Source organism: Sceloporus occidentalis, unplaced genomic scaffold (genome assembly GCF_023333645.1).
Source record: "Sceloporus occidentalis isolate IW3139 unplaced genomic scaffold, rSceOcc1.0.p SCAF_34, whole genome shotgun sequence".
NCBI classification, from domain to species: Eukaryota; Metazoa; Chordata; class Lepidosauria; order Squamata; family Phrynosomatidae; genus Sceloporus; species Sceloporus occidentalis.
Window position 1 is genome coordinate 1,560,558 of NW_028317014.1, and position 20,967 is coordinate 1,581,524.

Genomic DNA, 20,967 nt, shown 5'->3' on the forward strand with positions numbered 1-20,967 from the left:
CAAGCAATGAGCTTCCAGACAGAAACAAAAGATACATGTAGACATTAGATGAAAAAACACTCCTACCAGGTGATTTTTGTTTTCCGCTAGGACTTTTCCAAGAAAGAGATGCATTAATGCGGAGGCAAAGGAGCTTCTCCTTCCTCGCAGTCTCTGTTTTCCCAAGGCCTTCCATGTTTCCCTGTTCATACCTGTCAGTTATGCACAACTGCTCCTGGTCCTGACAAAGTGGAGGATGCTGACACTGTGAAGTCCAGGCCATCATACCATCATAGACTCAAGATACTTCGGGGGGGGGTTCTATAATTCCTGGTCCACTGGAAGGACCTGAGGAGTTATATCAACATCCGCTGCCAACCACCTGGAGGTCGATCCTAGAGGGGGGTACTGTCGGGGTTCCATGTATGGCTGCAGGTAGAGCAGTACTTCTAACAATGTGAGGACATGACTGTCAAATAAATCACTATTACTTTTGCCTATTATGTCTTTGTCTAACTTAAAAAGGCTGGACCTGCAAAAAAAGTCCAGTGACTTTTGTATCCCATTCTCTTTAAATATTTGTTGTCCATCGTAGATTGCTAATTAAAAGCCAAACCTAGCAAATTTCTATGCATGAGTGGCTGAACTGGCTTTTCACGATGCAAATTGCAATCAATAAGGTGTCTTTAACCCTTTCACGACAAAGCCCGCACATGTACGGGGTCACGATGCAGTGCATTGGTGACAATGTACAGGCTGCTGTTAAATACCTGCATTGCCGCGATCTCAGCGTTTTTGCTGCGCTCGCTGGCTTTGCAGCATCCACGGAAGCCTCACAAGTGAGGCTGGCCGTGGATCATGTGAGGAAAGCCCTCCAAAAAAAATGGCCGCCGCCAAACCAATCATCAAAGACAATTGGCTCTATATCTTTACAAAACTTGTCACATGGAAAGAGTTAAAATATTGACATTTTAAATGCCCATGGGGTGCCCTAGTTTTAAAAAATGTATGAGTTCATGGGGTAAATCGAATTGGCCGGCTTCTGGGAACAGACTGACCAGATGTCCAAATGCAGAAATATGCACACTTCACAAAGATGGCCTTTAATCTCCCAAATAACCCATAAACCCATGCATGGGGTGTGACGCTGTACTCAGGAGATGCTACTAAACACATATTGGGCTGTTTGACAGTGACATATACCAGGAGCGGTAAATTCACACCTGAAGTACAATGTCTGTGAAAAAAAAACTACCATAAAGTTTGACAAAGGCTGATGGTATAGTTAGTGCATTGAAAGGGTTAAAATACCAGCATTTAAAATACCTTGGGGTGTCTAGTTTAAAAAATATATGGTTTGATGGGGTAAATTGCATTGGCTGGCTTCAAAGATGTCCTAAATACCACAAGAGGCAGAATGACCAGATTTCGGGGAAAAAATGGTTTTGAAAACGCTAGTTGTAATTGTTGCCCAATAACTTGCAAAAAAACCCATAAAAACATTGGGTATTTATAAACTCAGGACAAATATCAGACTCTATTTATCAGGTTTTTTCATTCGTTTTTGCAGATAAGTAAAATATTTTTCAAATAAAATGAGTCCTTTTTTTTAACAAAAAAGTCACCATATTTTATCTTTTTTATAGTAATGAAATGATATGGTGAAAAAAACTATATGATATATGTAAGGGCACAAAATGAGGAAGGAAAATTACAGCTAAACAGCAACAAAGAGCCTTTGTCCCAAACTGTACTACGAGTAAGAGGGGTTAAATAAATCTCTGATTACATAATAGATTATACAAGGCCAGCTATTTTCATGATATATTAAGTTTAAAATGTAATATTGAAGAAAAAAAAGTGTATTATATTCCAGTTACATTTGCTTAACTGCATTAATATATTTATTATATGTTCTATAGGAAAGTGATCCCCCCTTCCAGCTGAAACTTCCTCCAAAAGCTTCTCGTCCAGAAAAGGAAATGGATCCAGAATACGAAGAAAAGATGGTAGGTATTCTGCTGCTGTGAAAACAGCTAAACTTGTCATGGCCTACTTTGTGTGTAAATGGTTTACGAACACAATAGCAGGAAACTACAAGTTTTACTGACAGGATGTGAAAAGGAAAGTTAGAAAGGGGAATAAGGATGTTGCATTGCCCATTCTTTAAAAACAACTCTGTCAGTCGCTCTGTGCTCTGTCAGTCACTGTAGTAAAGCTTTTTGGCTTGATAACATTGTATTTGCCTTTGAGAAAATGGCCCATAATGATAAGATAATTGCAAAGCAGACAGTGGAATGTTTCTTTATTAAATAAAATATAACAGTTATTAGTTTAAATTTATACATTAAAATAAATATGTATACTATATTATTTATGTTATTAATTCAGTAATTAAGCTTTTGCATTAAGCCAGGAGTAGTATGCGGCTTTGCTACCCCACCAAAATAGTTACACACTGTGCATGCAATCAACCTGCTTAGACAGTTCAGTGAATCAATATATGACATCAGGAGGGTAAACAGCTGAGCAGCGTTTCGCTAGCTTTACCGATCCCCAAAAAAAAGATTTTTAAAATAGAACTGGATATAACATCTAATTAAATTAAACTGTTAACCCTTTGAGTTTTATATATTTTTTCACTACCAGACACCGGACCAATTTGCTAAAGTAACATTAAGCTGACAATCCTATAAGCAGTTTACACTTAAACGAGGGACAGTTAAAGTTATTAAAACTATAGGGTGGGCAGTTGTGATGTCACTATTCCTGAACCTCAACCAGTAGCAGGGATAAGGTTTTTTAACCAACATCATGCTGTGACTTTATCCCCCTCCACAGCACCTGTTACCATGTTTTTATGCGGCCACATTCACTTTTATTTCACTTTTTTTTTCTTGGGGAAGCTGATGATTGTCCTTTGATCTATCTGCAGCTCTCTCTTACTTTCAGAGGAAGCCAGCACTTTTAACATTAAGCATGTGGCTTTTCTCTTTAACTGAAGTCTCTGCTGCCTAAAAGAGGTAAGATGGCAGCCTCTTTAATACTTCAGAAATGTTTGTGAAAGGGGGAGCTCAGAGTGCCACTCTAACTCATTTAAGCCAACTACGTATCTTGCACTTCAAGGGAGCTACTAACCTCATACACGATAATTGCTGCAAATAAAATCCAACCCGTTGGTATATTGACAATGCCAGGGTCACATATAACTTTCACCAACACATGTCCCATATAGGTAGTAATCTCTTTATTGTGCATTGTACTGCACCATTAGAAATATTCAGCTTTCTCAGTTTGTCGCAGGGAGTTTTTTTGCTGTGCTACACTTGTCCTCAAATTGCTTCACAAAGCTCATTTGACATGATAGCAAAAGGTATTTCAACTTATCTCCTTCCAAGGCACAGGAGCACTTCCAAGAACACTGGTAGAAGCACTGGCAGATCTTTACTGATAGAATTAATATTAGGTGTTTATAGTTAAAGTATAAACACAGCTCACGTGTATAGTAGGATGTTATCATTTGAATAGGATACAAAGTGTCACACACATACAAGCAAATGGTGTATGAAGGTGATATTCAGAAAAATGGCAATTTAACTTACTTTTTTATCTTTGTTAAATTTTTATTTTGTCTCAGTGTTACTTAATATTTAGGAATACATTATTTATCATTTGGTCACAAGAATCTAAGTCAAATACTTGTGACCTCAAATTGCCTTCAAAACAGCTTCAGTTCTTCTAGGAAGACTTACGCAGTTTTTAAGAAACTCAGCAGGTAGGTGTTCGATCTTGGAAAACTAACGACAGTTCTGTGGATTTTTTCACATCAGTTGCTTCTCTCTCCATGTAATCCCTGACAGGCTAACCTTAAGGACTATTTAAAGATGGTTCTTAATGACTTCGGCTGTATGTTTGGGGTCATTGCCGTACTGCAGAAAAAATTTGGGTCCAGTCGGATGCCTTTTACTGCCTTTAATTCTGACTCCATCTCCAACTCAGTTTGCAGAAATGCAGCCCCAAACTTACAAGGAACCTCCATCATGCTTCACTGTTACCTGCAAATACTCATTCTTGTACGGCTCTCCAGCCCTCCTTAGAACAAACTGCCTTCTGCTATTGCCAGATATTTAACATTTCACTCATCAGTCAAGAGCAACTGCTGCCCTTTTTCTGCACCCCAGTTCCTGTGTTTTTGTGAATAGTTGAGTTGCTTGGCTTGGTTTCCACATTGGAGGTATAGCTTTTTGGTCTTTCATGAAGACCACTTCCGACCAGACGTTTCAAGACAGTAGATGGGTGTACCAGGGCCCTTCTGTTATCTAGTAATGTCGAGCTGATGGCCCTGCTGGACATCTTCCATTTGCAAAGGGAAGTAAGCATGATGTGTCTTTCAAGTTTCCTTGGCCATCCACCGTGTTTACAGTCCTCAAAGCTGCTGTGCTTAGTCTTGCCATGGTGTATGACTTTTGACATTAAACTCTTCAGCAGCCTCAACTAGTTAGTGAGTTGGGCTGTTCTTCACCCGGTTATTTTTCTCCTACACAGTTGTTTCTGTTTCAGTTAAAGATTGTGTTTCAGCCTACATATTATCAGCACCTGTTTGGTACAATTGTTTAATAATATACCTAACTCAGGGCTCGACAAATCTCAGGCGCCAGGTCGCCATGGCGACAGAGAATTTTGTCCTGGCGCCTAGGTGTTTGTCAGCCTGTTACATCCACAAAAAATTGCCACGCAGGGGAGCTGCTGCTGTCTGCCCAGGAGTCTGGGCAGACCAGCACAGCCACTACGAGCCCACCCCCGAGCCTGAGATCACTCCCACGCAGGGCCGGCCCTACAATGGAGCCGACTGGGGCTTTTTGGTATGGGGTTTTTTTTGAAGCGGAGGAGAGAGAGAGAGAGGGGCACCGAGTGGTTTTCGCTTACCCGCTCGGCGCCCCTCTCTCTCTCCTCTGCGGCGAGTTTCCCTGTTCGGTCTCTGTGCCGGCTTGTAATGCAGAGCGCCGGAAGTGACGTGAATTTCCGGCGCTCAGCATTACAAGCCGGCACCGTGGCAGCACAGGGAGACTCGCCGCAGGACTGTTTAAGGGTAAGTACCGGTGGGGGGGTAGATAATGCCGCCCCCCCCCGGCGTCGGCGGGGGGCGGCATTTTAAACTTCGCCCCAGGCGGCGTTAAGTCTTCGGCCGGCCCTGCTCCCAACGTTGCAGAAAAAACAGCAATCGCGTTTTCAGCTGCCACAGGCACCTTCAGGGAAGGTGGTTGAGTGTTGATTGACTGACACAACACCCCCCTGCTGCCTGGTCGCTCCATGAGAGCGAAAGTGCAGCGTTAACCCCTTCAATGCCGCGATTGCTGCATTTTAGTGGTTAATTTCCGTTTTGTACGAGGCTCTGCTGCTGGTGGTCTGCTTCCAGGCAGACCAGCAACAGCAAAAACGAGCCCCCACAAGCCCTTTGATGATTCCTGTAGGCATGGAAGCCTACAGCAGTCATCAGAGACTCCCCCCTGCAATGGCTGGTCTATAGACCAGCAATTGCGTCCCAGCTGACAGATTGCTCCATGAGAGCGACAGTGCAGCGTTAACCCCTTCAATGCCACAATTGTGTATGACACATTCATGGCATTGCAGGGTTTAACATTTTTCCCCACAAGCTTGTGGGGACTAAATATCAGTCAATGCTGTGCTCCAATGGAACATCAGCATTTAAAGAGTTTAAAAAAAAAATAAAAAAAAATAAATGCTGTGAGTTTAGTAAGTGGGCTGATGATGATCAGATCACTCCTCACCAACTGTTAGTTTAAAAAAAAATCCTGGCTCCTAACTATATGCCCACAAAATCCCTGACTTTGTGCAGGTTTACCTAGAAGAATTGATGCTGTTTTGAAGGCAAAGGGAGGATATTAATTGGATTTAGATTTTTGTTCTGTTCACTCACTATGGATTTTAAGTGATAAAAAAAAAACTATTAGCATGTCTATTTTTTGAAGCATACTTTACAGTATATTTTTACACCTGCCTAAAACATTTCCACAGTAATGTATAAATGTATATTTCGTATATCATATCAGCTATGCATAATCCTATTACATGATTCTGTAGTCAAGATCAAAATTTGTGTTATTTTCTTAATAAAAAGTTGAATTTAATTATTGTATTGGTCTGTGTATGTGTTACTGGTATTTTGGTGCCATCTTGTGGTGTAAGTACAGGTTTATTTTACGGTTAAAAGTAAGTGTGTTAATGAGCATGAAAAATTTTTACATTTTCATTGTAAATACCACCCCCCTTAATAGTAGCTTTGCACACAAAGTCCATCTAGGTGACAATAAACAGTATATCACTAGGTAGAAAAACATAAGAATCATCTGAAGAGTAGTCATCTGAGGTCTTAAAATCTTATGTAACCCAATAAAAGTATCAACTTTGAACAGGAGGTGTAGGCAGGGTCTGATTCACTAAATACAGCGAAGTCCAGTAACTAGCCAGGGTCAGGGTCATGGGAGGCAGCATAGTCCAATATACAATAGCCGAGTTCATGGTCACAGAAGGCAGCGTAGTCCAATAAACAATAGCCAGGGTCAGGGTCACAGAAGGCAGCATAGAAAAAGGATAATCCGGGGTTAGCAACAGGAATCAAATATCAAGGCAAGGAAGAGCTCTACTAGGCACAATAACTGAGCACTGAGTAGTACTCAGTGCCGGTTTTTAAACCTGCCTCCAGGGGGAGGCCTGCCCCTGTGCGTGACATCTTTGACGTACGTCTCCATTCGAGCACGGATAAAGGAGAGAGGGAGCGTGCGTGTGTCCAGAGCCGGCCATGCAGCCAGAGAATAAAGAGGGAGCCGGAACAGCATCGTTGGACCAGGTACCCGCGGCTAGTCACTCCGTCGGGTCTCGGCTCGGGATCCTGGCATTTTGACACCTTTTTAGAATTTTATTTTAACAAATGAATTAATTTATAATGTGTTTTTCTGGAGTTTTCAGAATGTTATTCCTGAATTTGAGATCTGGTAGCATAGAACATGCACTATATTGACAAAGTATTGGGACACACCTCTTAATTATTGAGTCAATCAGACCCATTGCCACTGGTGTATAAAATCAAGCACCTAGCCTTGTACTTTGCATTTAAAAACATTTGTGAAAAGAATGGGTCGTTCTGAAGAGCTCAGTTCAGTTCATGAAATGACATCCCTGCTTGATATTCCACAGTCAGCTGTAAGTGTTATTACTGGAAAAAAAGAACGGTTTAGGAACAGCAGCAATGAAGCCTAAGACCACGTAAAGTCACAAAGCTGGGTCACTGAGTGCTGATGCGCATGGTGAATAAAAGTCACCAAGGCAACTGCATCAATATCAGAACACAAAAGTGTGCAGCGGGAGCTTCATGGAATTGGTTTCCATGCCCAAGCAGGTGCATGCAAGTGTCGGATTGAGTGGTGTGACGCACGCCGCCGCTGGACTTTGGCTGTGGAAACGTATTCTGTGGAGTGACGAATCACGCTTCTCTGTTTGACAGTTTTGACGGGCGAGTTTAGGTTTGGTGGATGTCAGGAGAACGTGACTGCATTGTGCCAACTGTAAAGGTTGGTGGAGGAGGGATAATGGTATGAGGTTGTTTTTTAGGGTTTGAGCCCTTTACTTCCAGTGAAGGGAAATCATAATGCTTTAATGTACCACAACATTTGGGACAATACAATGCGTCCAACTTTATGGGAACAGTTTAGGGAAGACCCTCTTTTATTCCAGCATGACTGTGCCCCAGTGCACAAAGCAAGCTCCATAAAGACATGGTTGGATGAGTTTGGTGTGGAAGAACTTGACTGGCTGCACCCCAACCCAAATCAAACACCTTTTGGCTGAACTAGAATGGAGATTATGAACCAGGCCTTCTCCAACATCAGTGCCTGATCTCACAAATGCTCGACTGGATGATTGGGCAAAAAATCCCCCAAAAATACTCCAAAATCTTGTGAAAAGTCTTCGATAAAGAGTGGAAGCTGTTATACCCACAAGGGGGGACCGACTACATTGGTTGTTTATGTATTAAGAATGCAATACCATAAAAGTCTCTCTGACTGTGAAACGGTCAGGTGTCCCAATACCTTTGTCGATATAGTGTAACTAAGTCCCAATATTTGCAGTTATGTTGGAGAATTAGATTTCTCCAAGCAATGGAGAAGTGAATATATTTTTGATTAAAAATAAGTATTTAAATGTTTTGTTTTTTTCAAGCAATACTTGATACAAGAAAAAGTGATTTATGAAATATACAACTTCTGTATTGTTGTCAGGACTCGGGTGATAAGGTCGGGTAGGAGCCCATGTGCAGGGGATACTTGGGGTTCGGTCTGTAACCCACGGTGCATCATTATGCAAACAAAGACACCACAAGCAGAAATCCAGGTAATGCAGTGTATTTTATGTATATAACAGGACCAGCAAATAAGGGTAATACAGTCTAAGCAAGAAACCGGACGTATGGCAAAATAAAATACCGGTAATACGTCTTTTGGCGGTGAGCCAGCTTGGAAGGGCACGAAAGGCAGAGAGCCCGCTTGGAAGGGCACGAAAGGCAGAGAGCCCGCTTGGAAGGGCACAAAAGGCAGAGAGCCCGCTTGGAAGGGCACGAAAGGCAGAGACCCCGCTTGGAAGGGCACGAAAGGCAGAGAGCTCGCTTGGAAGAGCACGAAAGGCAGAGAGCTCGCTTGGAAGGGCACGAAAGGCAGAGAGCTCGCTTGGAAGGGCACAAAAGGCAGAGAGCCCGCTTGGAAGGGTACGAAAGGCACGCAGCCCGCTTGGAAGGGCACGAAAGGCACACAGCCCGCTTGGAAGGGCACGAAAGGCAGAGAGCCCGCTTGGAAGGACACAAAGCAGGGAATCCACTTGATCAGGACACAAAGCAGGGAACCAGGAACGGTGCAGGTGCAGAGCCACAGCAGAAAGGTCCATAGACTTCAATACAAAGGCCCTGACTCAAGGGCAGGGCAGGTTCATAAAGGCAGGGTAATCCAGGTAACAAGGCCCAGCTGGATGTGTTGACTAGGGCTCAACCCAGGTAACAAGGCACACCTGATCCTAGTAATTGCATTCTGAGTGCTCCAGAGGGTGGCCACTAGTGGTAGCAGATTTAAATGCCACAGGGAAAAAAAAGCCATGGTTCAGGCAGCGAAAAAGTGGTTTCTGACAATTGTATTTGCTAGGTTATATGAGGACCCTGTTTCAGACAACCCCCCCAAATTTGGATCTTAATGAAAGAAAAAAAGTCTAAATATAAGACAGCTCCTTTGGGAAAAAAAATCAAAACCACTGTTTTTGCTTTCCTTGTTCTCACACTCTCACTCACAGTCTCATTCACTCTCTCACGCTCTGTCAATGTCTCCCTGCCTTGTCTACTACCTTTGTCATCATTCTTCGTCTGATTCTCCCTGGTATCAGCTCCATTATGTAGGACTTCTCCAAAAGGGCGAAGCCTCCACACACACTCTCTTCCCTGATTAGAGGAATAAGGAAGAGGCGTTTCTGCATCTCTCTTTCTATGTGAATCTGAATTAAAATTTTGCTGGGGGGGGGAAATTCCTTGTCTTATATCGAGCAAATGTAAATAAAAAAGTTGTGCAAAAATGTGGCTAATAATTAGGGCTGAAACAACAAATCGATAAAATCGATAATAATCGATAAGGAAAATGGTTGTCAACGATTTTCATTATCGATTAGTCGAATCGATTTTTATCGATTTTATCCTTATATAATCCGACCTCAAACAGAGATCGGAGGCAGAGTGGTGTATGGGAGGGGGGAGGAGGCAGAGTGGAGTATGGGAGGGGGGAGGAGGCAGAGTGGAGTATGGGAGGAGGCAGAGTGGTGTATGGGAGGGGGGGAGGAGGCAAAGTGGTGTATGGGAGGGGGGGAGGAGGCAAAATGGTGTATGGGAGGGGGGAGGAGGCAAAGTGGTGTATGGGAGGGGGGAGGAGGCAAAGTGGAGTATGGGAGTGGGGGGGAGGCAGAGTGGAGTATGGGAGGAGGCAGAGTGGAGTATGGGAGGGGGGGAGGAGGCAGAGTGGAGTATGGGAGGAGGCAGAGTGGAGTATGGGAGGGGGCAGAGTGGAGTATGGGAGGGGGGAGGAGGCAGAGTGGTGTATGGGAGGGGGGAGGAGGCAAAGTGGAGTATGGGAGGGGGGGAGGAGGCAGAGTGGAGTATGGGAGGAGGCAGAGTGGAGTATGGGAGGGGGCAGAGTGGAGTATGGGAGGGGGAGGAGGCAGAGTGGTGTATGGGGGGTATAATGAATTTCAGGGAGGCAGAATGGCATATCTGGGGGAGTGTATAGGGGAGGTAGAGTGGTGTATGGGGGGTATAAGGAATTTCAGAGTGGCATATCTGGGGAGGCAGAGTGTGAATCAGGGAGAATTTCAGGGTGGTGCAGGGCAATTATGGGGAGCGGAGTGGCATATCAGGGTGCACAGTGGCATATAGGGAGGTATAAGTCATAAACGGGGGCGAGTGGCATATTGGAAGTTATAAGGCATATCAGGGGGACATAAGACATATCTGGGGGTAAAAGGTATATCAGGGGGATCAGTTGGATATCACTGGCATATAAGGAGTATAAGGCATATCGGGGGCACAGTGGCATATCAGGGGCACAGTGGAATCTCTGGCATATAAGAGGTATAAAGCATATAGTGGCAAGCTGGGGGTCAGATGTGCATAACTGGGGGCAGTTTGGTAAATGAAAGAAAATATAAACAAGGCTTTTTTCTCAGTTTTTATTAAATATGAAAAATAGTTAACATATGAATTAATATTTACTAATAACTTTGTATTAAAACCTAGTTTGAGAAACACTGTGTTTGGGTTCTTGTAGCTTTTATTATGTCAGTAAAATAAGAAGGTGAATAGCGAGAGGCCATTGCAATAAAGAGATGAAAGTGTAAATTGTACGTTTTTTATTACATTATTTTAAATTTAAAAAAAATGAATTTTTTTATCCGATTAATCGAAAAAAATAATCGGCCAACTAATCGATTATTAAAGGGTCAGTTGGAGATTTATGGCAGGAGTATTGAAAGCCTTTGGATTTCGAGGACGAATATACCATGCAATAATTGCTCTATACACTAAACCAATGGGTAAAGTAGTAGGTCCTGGAATCATATCGAAGTGGTTCCCCTTTTCGAATGGCACTCGTCAGGGCTGTCCTCTCTCTCCGCTACTATATGTTTTATCTCTAGAACCCCTAGCCAGAGACATCAGGGCGGATCAAAATGTGAAGGGCTGTGGAAAAGGGAGAATGCAAAAAATTAAACTATATGCAGACGATGTGCTATTGACAATTAGGGACCCAATAAACTCCATAAAACATATTATGAAATGGATAGATCAATATAGCTGGGTCTCTAACTATAAGTTGAATATTGATAAGTCGACGGCTTTACCCTTTAATTTGGATAGTATACAAAGACAATGCATTGAGACATTGGGATTTAAATGGGTTAAAGATAATTTTACCTACTTGGGAATAAGAATTAACTCTGTACCTAAATCCTGGATGGAGATTAATCTCCTCCCCCTAATCAGAGATATGAACCTGTCTTTTAAAAAATGGAGAGGATTATATATTTCATGGTGGGGGAGAATAAATGCGGTTAATTCATATACTTTGCCTAAATGTATTTATATCTTCAGGATGGTTCCACATATGGTTCCGGTAACCTGGTTAGAACTAATCCAATGATTGATTAATAAATTTATATGGGGAGGAAAAAAACCTAGATTGAAATTTCAAGTTATTATAAAAAATAGAAATCAAGGTGGATTGGCAGTCCCCCTGATAAGAGAATATGCACAAGCGGCATTATTCATGCAGGCTATCTTAACACAAGCAAACAACGCAAGACAGGAAATCTGGTATAAAGGGGAATCACTGGGTAATAACATAAATGGGGACCTACAATATTTGTTCTGGATCTCCTCCAGGAAAGCCACTGAAATTACTGCAACAGGAACTAGTTTAGCATTGCAGCATATAGTAAGGAATTGGCATGAGATTAAATCAAAACTGGGACTAGAGGGTATGATACCAACTAGTCTACCTATCTCCAATTTAGAATATATGATAGAAAATGTAAATCTTTTTATTTGGAAACAGAGCGGTATAAATAAAATACAAGATCTAACTAAGGGAGACACAATTAAGACGTTCCAGCAACTACAAATTGAATTTAATCTCCCAATAGGAGAATGTTTTAGATACCTTAGGGTAAAAAGTCTTCTCCAAAAAAATCAGCGTCAGAATTGGAACATGCAGGTATATAATCTATTTAAACAATTAGTGGAAGGAGAACAATATAGTAACCTTTTGGCAAAATCTCTAAAGCTGATTAAGTTATGTAGAATTGAATATATTTTTCCTGCCTTAGCAAAATGGGAAACAGATCTAGATATGATAATAAACAAAGAAGACTGGAAAAAAGCTTTAAACATAACATATGACTCTATACATTGCTTAAATTTAAATGAGCTCCAATTTAAACTTATGAACAGGTGGTATTTGGTTCCCTCTGTTTTGGCAAAAATGTTCCCCAATAATCTCTCAAATTGTTGGAGATGTGGTGCAGAGAATGGAGACATGCTCCACATATGGTGGAACTGTAACCCTATAAAAATATTATGGCAAAAGATTTCATATGCTTTAGTAAATAAATTTGGATCAGATTGGGAACTTACCCCTGAAAAAGCACTATTACATTTAAACTTACCTAATGATGGAAAAAAAGGCAACCAATTCCTTGTACACGTGCTGACCGCAATAAAAATAGTGATCGCCAGAAATTGGCGTTCTGCGGAGCCAATTTTATGGGCTAAGATAAAAGCTCAATTAATATATCAGTGTAATATGGAAAAGGGAATCTTGATACAAACCCGTTGGGACTCTGACATTTCCACTCTTTGGGAAGACAGAATAAAGTTTGTTACTGAAGGTAATCTAGACCCCTGAAAGATGAGTAACACTCGCTAGAAAATTCGAAAAGCTAATATACAGAACATGGATAAAAATGTCTTTTTTTTTTTTTTTTTGTATGTCGTTTATGTATGTTTTCTGGAAAAAAAAAAAATTTGAATAAAAAGGAAAAAGGAAGGAAAAAAAAATAAATAAAAAAAATAATCGTTAGTTGCAGCCCTACTAATAATTCTGTGTAGAGGCAAACAAATACAAATTTTACATACAGCTAACATTTTGGGTAAAACCAGGTGAACATAAGAAATATTTCCTGCCTCAGTCATAGTTAATTCTGTTTATCCCAAGGCTTATGGATCTTAAAAATGGTAAAACAAAATGTATTTTTTCATACTGTGCCGATCCTCTTTTATTCTGTATTATAGAAAACGGATTGCTCGAAAAGATTTGAATTTCTCCTTAAGCAGACAGAATTGTTTGCACATTTCATTCAACCTGCGGCACAGAAATCTCCGACATCTCCTCTAAAAGTGAAACTAGGACGTCCAAGAGTGAAGAAAGACGAAAAGCAGACCTTATTATCAGTTGGAGAGTATGTAATGTTGTTCATACACTTCTGAATATATGACACATATACAATTTCTTTTTTGAGTTTTGTTTCAAAGATTATTTGCCGTGCCTGTGTTTTTATTAATTTGCAAAGTCTATCATGCTTAGTAAGTATTTGAGTGTGGCCTACAATCCTTTTTTAGCAGAAAAATAGTACAGCCTGGTATAAGGAACATATACAAATGAAAAAATTTGAAACAGGTTTGCACTGAAGCCCAATGTAGAAGTGTTTCTATATTTGATGGAGAGGCTGAGGCGAAACAAATTGCTCAGGAGGAGTTACATTACTTGATCCCGAATCTTCTGGGGCTGCAAACCCCTTCCCTCTCTGACCAATACGCCTGTGCAGGGTTGGATCTTCTCCAAAGAAGGGAACCACCAAAGTCCTCAAGGGTGAGTAGGAACCAGATGGAAGAACCTACTTACCCAAACAAAATAAAAAACAACTCTTCAAGGAATATACTACTACAAAGACGATAAAAAAAAAAAAAAAATGTTCAAGCACCTTTTAATGTGCTGTAATTTTATTTAGCTATATTACAAGATACAAGGGTATGTCAACAGATTTAATATTTAAAGTTGTATTTGCAGGGTTCTGTTAGTGAATTATAGCAATTCTTAAACGAGCCCTAACATTTTTCCAGAGAAATACTTACGCTTTTTAAGCTTCGTATCTGCTCACAGGCTACTACTGACCAATTTTACAATAAACTCTTAATTTTTTAATACTATCAAATATTTATTTGGTACTCTGTGTCATGAATATATGTTTCTTCCTTAAAAATAAAATACTCTTAGGTTAACATAGGCATATATAAGCATAAGATGTACACAAAAACAAGGTAAATCATTATTTACCTACGGTTACAAGTTCTCCTTTATTTGCAAATGCATGCTCTTTTAGACACAGCCTTGTAAACACAACATAGTTATATAACAAGCAGAGCCTTTCACATATAGACTGTTTTTATCTTTTTTTAGATCGCTTTATTGCAAGAAAGAGTAGCTCTAGTTCATACAATGGGAATTTTGAACATATAGCCATATAGCCTTTTTTATGGTTATGGCAGATTAAAAGGCACAAAACCTCTCCACTGCACTGTACAGACCACAGCAAGGCGAATAAAACGCACGTATGTCATTATGAAATTTTGTTTTATATAGCGCCATCATATTCTGCAGCGCATACAATGGGAATGTTCAATTTTCCCTTGAAATTGAAACACTACTGAAATATGAACCACTGGAAATGTACACCCTTTAATGATCTAGTTTACAAACACAGTTCATAAAACATGACCTCGTTGAAAAAATAATATAAAGCCAAACTTTTTTTCTTCTTTTTTTTTTTTTTTTTACTAAAGTTATCGACATAGACGCACTGAACAAGAAGAAGATGAAGAATTGCTATCTGAAAGTCGAAAAACCTCCAATGTCTGCGTGCGATTTGAGGAGTCACCTTCTTGTACGTCATAATATAATATTATAACATTAAAAACCTACTTATTTCCCCTTGTATTTTATGTCTAAAGGCACATTTTATTCTGTGATATATATATACTGTAGTTCCAGTGGGGTGTTCCTGTTAGCCAGATTTAAGAAAACCGGTGTTTAGACTTTTAAAGTTTCACTTGAAATATGAGTATGTTTGTAAATATATGTTGATAGTTTGCAAAATAGTTTGATTCACAGTTCATACACAGGAAAGGGTACTTGCAGTGTATTTTATACACCCTTACTGGATTCTTCATACTCCCATTCAATAACACTATATGCTCGCACAAAATGTCAGTTTTTTTACATGCAGTGCTCTAAATTATTATTTGATTTGATATCCATTCTTGAAATGCCACTATCACCTATTTGGATTTTTAATCATTTCTGCAGATGTTAAGAGAGGGACACTGAGAGACTACCAGATCAGAGGGCTCAACTGGATGATCTCTTTGTATGAGAATGGTATCAATGGCATATTGGCAGATGAAATGGTAAATAGCAGAGCATATCATTTCTTGATATTGAAATAATAATTTTTGCATATGTTTTTGTACTGAATTTAATTTACTGAATCTTAATTTACATAATGCATGTAAATAGTACTTTACAGATACCTCCACCAATAGTAACATAGTCAGAATCCAAACTCAAGTCAGTTTGCCTCATGTTCTAGCCCTATAGAGTTATACTCACCTGGGATATCCGGCTGTCAAACCTCAACAATGATACCATATTTTTATGATGTGAACTTTGTTATTTAAACATTAAACAATTAATGTCATGTGAGCCATGATTTTCAGTGTATCACCGATGAAATATTCAGTCCAATTAGTGATTACATTCATGCTGAACAATAACTAAAATGAAATGTTTGTTCCATGTGAAAAAAGGGGTTAAAGGCAGGCGTGAGGGGGGTAAAATACCACTGCCTTTTAGTTAGTTGCACTGTGACACAGATCCCTCATGGGAAAGCTATGTGTAAGCCTTCTTTGGACCTTTTTTAAACCATACAAATACCAGTGTTTTTATTTAATTGAAATGTGCTATTGCAAATTTGAAGAACTTAGTTTGAAATATGAGTTTTATACAGGTCAACGTGTTTTTAATGGTAGTTTTATTGTCGGATATGTTTTGTATATGTCAGGGTCTTGGAAAGACACTGCAAACAATTGCGTTATTGGGATACCTTAAGCACTACAGGAACATTCCAGGTCCTCATATGGTTTTGGTGCCTAAATCTACATTACACAATTGGATGAATGAATTTAAACGTTGGGTCCCCTCTCTTCATGCGGTCTGCCTTATTGGGGACAAAAATGCTCGGGTAGGTAAACACAATTGTGAACAGCAACAGTCACAGTTCAGAAAACTTTATGGAAGCAATGAACGTATTTTTTATGCTAATATTAATACAATTAATTGGATCTTTATATTTTAATAGTGACATTGAGATTGTACTTAAAAATAATCAGCATTAAGCAATCTACTTTATAGTGCAATTTAAAATCTAAATCTAGTATGACCTGTACTCTACATTTTTATTGACAGCATCGTTATTATAATTATTATCGATTACCATTTATAATCAAATACACTGTGAAATAGAGGTTCTTGTGATGTTATACACATAAGTTCCCATTGCTCTTTCTCCGTGTCGTAAAGGCTGCTTTTATACGTGATGTCATGGTGCCAGGAGAGTGGGACGTTTGTGTTACATCCTATGAAATGGTCATAAAAGAAAAGTCTGTGTTCAAGAAGTTCAACTGGAGATACCTTGTCATTGATGAAGCACACCGAATCAAGAATGAGAAATCCAAGGTAATGTGTATTAATACCCTTTAGTAATTAATAATGTTTTGTGGTATATGTATGCACTTAGTCATAGGGATTGACTGGTGGTCTCATAGCAGTTACTAGTATCCCTGTGCTTAGCCTTTTAGTCACTTGGGATGAAGAGCAAAAATGGTCCTGGGCCACCAGGATGAGATGTTTGGTAAAGAAAAGAATGGACAGTGCCTATGTTTAGCTCGATAATATTAGGAACTTATTCCCGGTGAAGAGATATTTTTGTGGCTTTCCATTTAAAAAAGTATTTTAATAAATGTACATGTGCAATGCATCTCTATAACCTCTCTCAATAAAATGCTGATCAAAAACTAAAGCAATGTTTTCATTATTTTTTACATTAGCTTTCTGAAATAGTTAGGGAGTTTAAGACCACAAATCGTCTACTGTTGACTGGTACTCCGCTGCAAAATAACCTTCATGAGTTGTGGGCATTGCTGAACTTCCTTCTACCTGATGTATTTAATTCTTCAGAAGTAAGTATATTGACACAAAACATGCTTCTGCTCTTGGGCGTTTTATTTAAATTAAAGACTGTAGAAGGCTTACACTCATCTCTGTGGTGGAAGAAAAAAACATATGGAGGGAGCTTGGCTCAGGTCCATAGTGTTTAAAGCTGACCCAGAAGCTTGGTGTCCTTATGTATTGAAAGTGTATGTTACATGTGTACATCAAGAACTGCTAATATAATGGACAACAAGTCAGTCCCAATGTCTAAGGTTTAGCTCTTTCAGGTTAAGCTTGCTTGTTGTGTGAGTTCCTGAATGGGGTTATGTGTTACATTATTTCTGGTTCCAGTGCTTCATAACTCATTTTTAAGCTACTCCTAGCTCCCCCGTTTAATTGCTCTTTAGTATTGTACACTATCTAGTGCACACAAAGAAAGGGCTTAGCTGCAGCACAAACACAGTGGCTCATTCCTTATTTATGGTGGGGAAGACTTTCATGGCAGCTTCTCTGTGTCACTCATGCACAAACAAAACAAATCAGATCATGAGTAACCTTTCTGAGTCAGCTATAAAGAGTTTAAATAAAAACAATATAAAATAAAGGTAAGGATTTATTGGTATTTCCTGAACAAGGACATGATGTCTCTAAGTTTGCTATACATCCACGGGGCTACATTAAAAGCCTGTAGGTGCAAAACATCAGTGATTAAATGTGCCCCTTTTGCAACTTCATAAATGGACATTAAACATTACTTAGAACTGAAGTTAATTCACATTCCTTATGAAATAACATCTGTAGGGATGTATTGCGATCTGAACCAACCTTGCAGTGTTCTGGAGGCAACATCAAAAGCTAAACCATTAACAGTAACTAGCCTTCATGTAACCTTGCAAATTTCACGTTAATAAATGCTGAATGTGCTATTTCTGCAGGATTTTGACTCTTGGTTTGATACTAACAATTGTCTTGGTGATCAAAAGCTGGTTGAAAGACTTCACGCAGTAAGTAATATTTTATTTGAGTAGAACTTTTATTTAGGTGTTTTTATGTTTAATCATGCAGTCATCATTTCTCAATCTATTTTTCCAGGTTTTAAAGCCATTTCTATTGCGGCGCATAAAAGCTGAAGTGGAAAAGAGCCTTCCTCCTAAAAAGGAAGTTAAAATATATCTAGGCCTCAGCAAAATGCAAAGAGAATGGTGAGAACTTTCAAATACCCATTTTATATATATCTATATACGGTATATATATATAATAATTTTGATTGCAACTGTATGTATATATATATACATACAGTTGCAATCAAAATTATTCAGCCCCCATTGCAAATCAGGTTTATTCACAGGTTTTACATTTACAGACTTTCAGCTGTTTGCAATGGTTTGGGGAAACCACTTGAAGCATTTGTTGTGTTGCGCTATTTCAGTTGCTTTCTGTTTGATATGTTCATTGCAAACAACTGAAAGTCTGTACATTTTGACAATAAACCTTATTTGCAACGAGGGTTGAATTATTTTGATTGTATACATATACATACACATACACTATATGGACAAAAGTATTGACCACTACACAAACAAGGAATTTTATGACATCGCATACTAAAAACATAGACATTAATATGTCTATGTATTTAGAATGCAATCCTCTTTGCAGCTATAACAGCTTCTTCTCTTCTGGATTTTCCACAAGATTTTGGAGTGTTTCTGTGGAAATTTTAGCCCATTTATCCAGTAGAGCATTTGTGAGGTCAGGCACTGATGTTGCACGAGAAGGTCTTGCTCACAATCTCCGTTCCAGTATATTACAAAGGTGTTCATTGGGGTTGAGGTCAGTGCCCTGTATGGGCCAGTCAAGTTCTTCCACTTCTAACTCTTTTAACTCTTTATGGACCATGCTTTGTGCACTGGGGCACAGTCATGCTGGAATAAAAAAAAGGACCTTCCCCAAATATTTCCCACAAGGTTGCATTATCCAAAATGTTATACTTAAGCATTAGGATTTCCCTTCACTAGAAGTAAGTGGCCTAGCCCAACTCCTGAAAAACACCACCATACCATTATCCCTCCTCTACAAAACTTTATAGTTGGCACAATGCAGTCAGGCAGGAAATGTCCTGCTGGCATCTGCCAAACCTAAACTCACTGCTCCAGAGTCGAGTGGTGGCGTGCTTTACACCACTAGATCAAAAACTTGACATTGTACTTGGAAATGTGAGGCTTGCATGCAGCTGCTTGGCCATGGAAACCCATTCCATGAAGCTCCCGCCGCACAGTTTTTGTGCTGATATTAATGCCAGTGGAAGTTTGGAACTCTTTAGCTATGGAATGAGCAGAGCGTTGGTGACTTTCACACACCATGCGCTCTGTGACTTTACGCAGCCTTGCTGCTGTTCCTAAATACTTCAAGCTTTCAATAATATCACTTACAGATGACCGTGGAATATCAAACTTATTGACTTATCACAGTACCACGCTTGAATTCACTGAGATCAGTTCACTGAGTTCAGAACAACCAATTTTTTTTCCACAAATGCTTGTAAATGCAGACTGCATGGCTTATTAAATATTATTTGTTACATTTATATTTATTATATTAATTATATAAGTTGTTATGCTAAATCATAGTATGATTTTTTTGTATTGCAAAATATACTAAAACCTGGCAGCAAGACAAGTCTAAGGTTAGATTTGATGGTAAAAAAAATAAATGGAACATAATGTGAAGTAAAAACACACACACCTTTATTTAAGTTAAATGTTAATGCTTTATGAATCATCTCAACAGATTTTTTTGGGGACTCTTTAGGTACACAAAAATTTTAATGAAGGATATTGACATTCTAAATTCTGCTGGAAAGATGGACAAGATGCGCCTGTTAAATATTTTGATGCAGTTACGCAAGTGTTGCAACCATCCATACTTATTCGATGGTGCCGAACCTGGCCCTCCTTACACCACTGACACACATCTTGTATTCAACAGTGGTAAAATGGTAGCTTTGGATAAACTACTTTCAAAACTTAGAGAACAAGGTAAATATTTTAGGTAAAAGTCTACATTGCATATTTAGGTTATACAGAGCCTTCTGTTGCATGTTTTGTTTTTCATGTACACGTTATAGAACACTGTTATACAACCAATGAGACATGAGTGAACCATGTGCCCTGTCTTTACATATCTCCAAAATTATCAAACTGGTCTGCTTTATTCTCCTTTGTAGTCTATGTAGTGTAGGTGGATCTGTTTTCTACAATGTAATATTCTACTATATGAAGTCATATTTATTTGACATTTACATATATTTGTCTTGCTACATTTGCATAACCTAGGAAACTGCTTACATGCATCGTCAAAAAAGTGGTATTTCTTTGTGCAATTCACTTTTTTTATTTTTTTTTACCAAAAACAATATTATAAAGCTTTGGAACATACTTATCACGGACAAACTGGGACATATTTCATATCTTACAAATTAGCTCTATAAAAATCAGTGGTCATTTTCTTCTTGGATTCTCATTCTCGATAGCCCAGTTTGATGAACATCACATGCTATTTAAAATGAGATACTATCAACACAATAAACCTTTCACATATAGATTTGGGAAATAATTAGGATGCTCAT

At 39.2% G+C, this 20,967-nt stretch overlaps 1 protein-coding gene across 1 annotated transcript in view; it reads left to right on the top strand.

Annotated features, from left to right (window-relative positions):
* The first annotated feature begins 638 nt into the window (after positions 1-638).
* LOC149298129 (SWI/SNF-related matrix-associated actin-dependent regulator of chromatin subfamily A member 1-like) overlaps positions 639-20,967 on the top strand; it is a 57,462-nt gene continuing 37,133 nt past the window's right edge. Inside the window, exons 1-11 of the mRNA XM_089487626.1 lie at positions 639-839; positions 1,902-1,988; positions 13,367-13,533; positions 14,915-15,015; positions 15,438-15,538; positions 16,192-16,371; positions 16,710-16,865; positions 17,237-17,368; positions 18,275-18,343; positions 18,432-18,541; positions 20,151-20,377. Coding sequence (XP_089343752.1) covers positions 639-839; positions 1,902-1,988; positions 13,367-13,533; positions 14,915-15,015; positions 15,438-15,538; positions 16,192-16,371; positions 16,710-16,865; positions 17,237-17,368; positions 18,275-18,343; positions 18,432-18,541; positions 20,151-20,377 — 1,531 coding nt within the window. The remainder of the gene's footprint in view (positions 840-1,901; positions 1,989-13,366; positions 13,534-14,914; positions 15,016-15,437; positions 15,539-16,191; positions 16,372-16,709; positions 16,866-17,236; positions 17,369-18,274; positions 18,344-18,431; positions 18,542-20,150; positions 20,378-20,967) is intronic.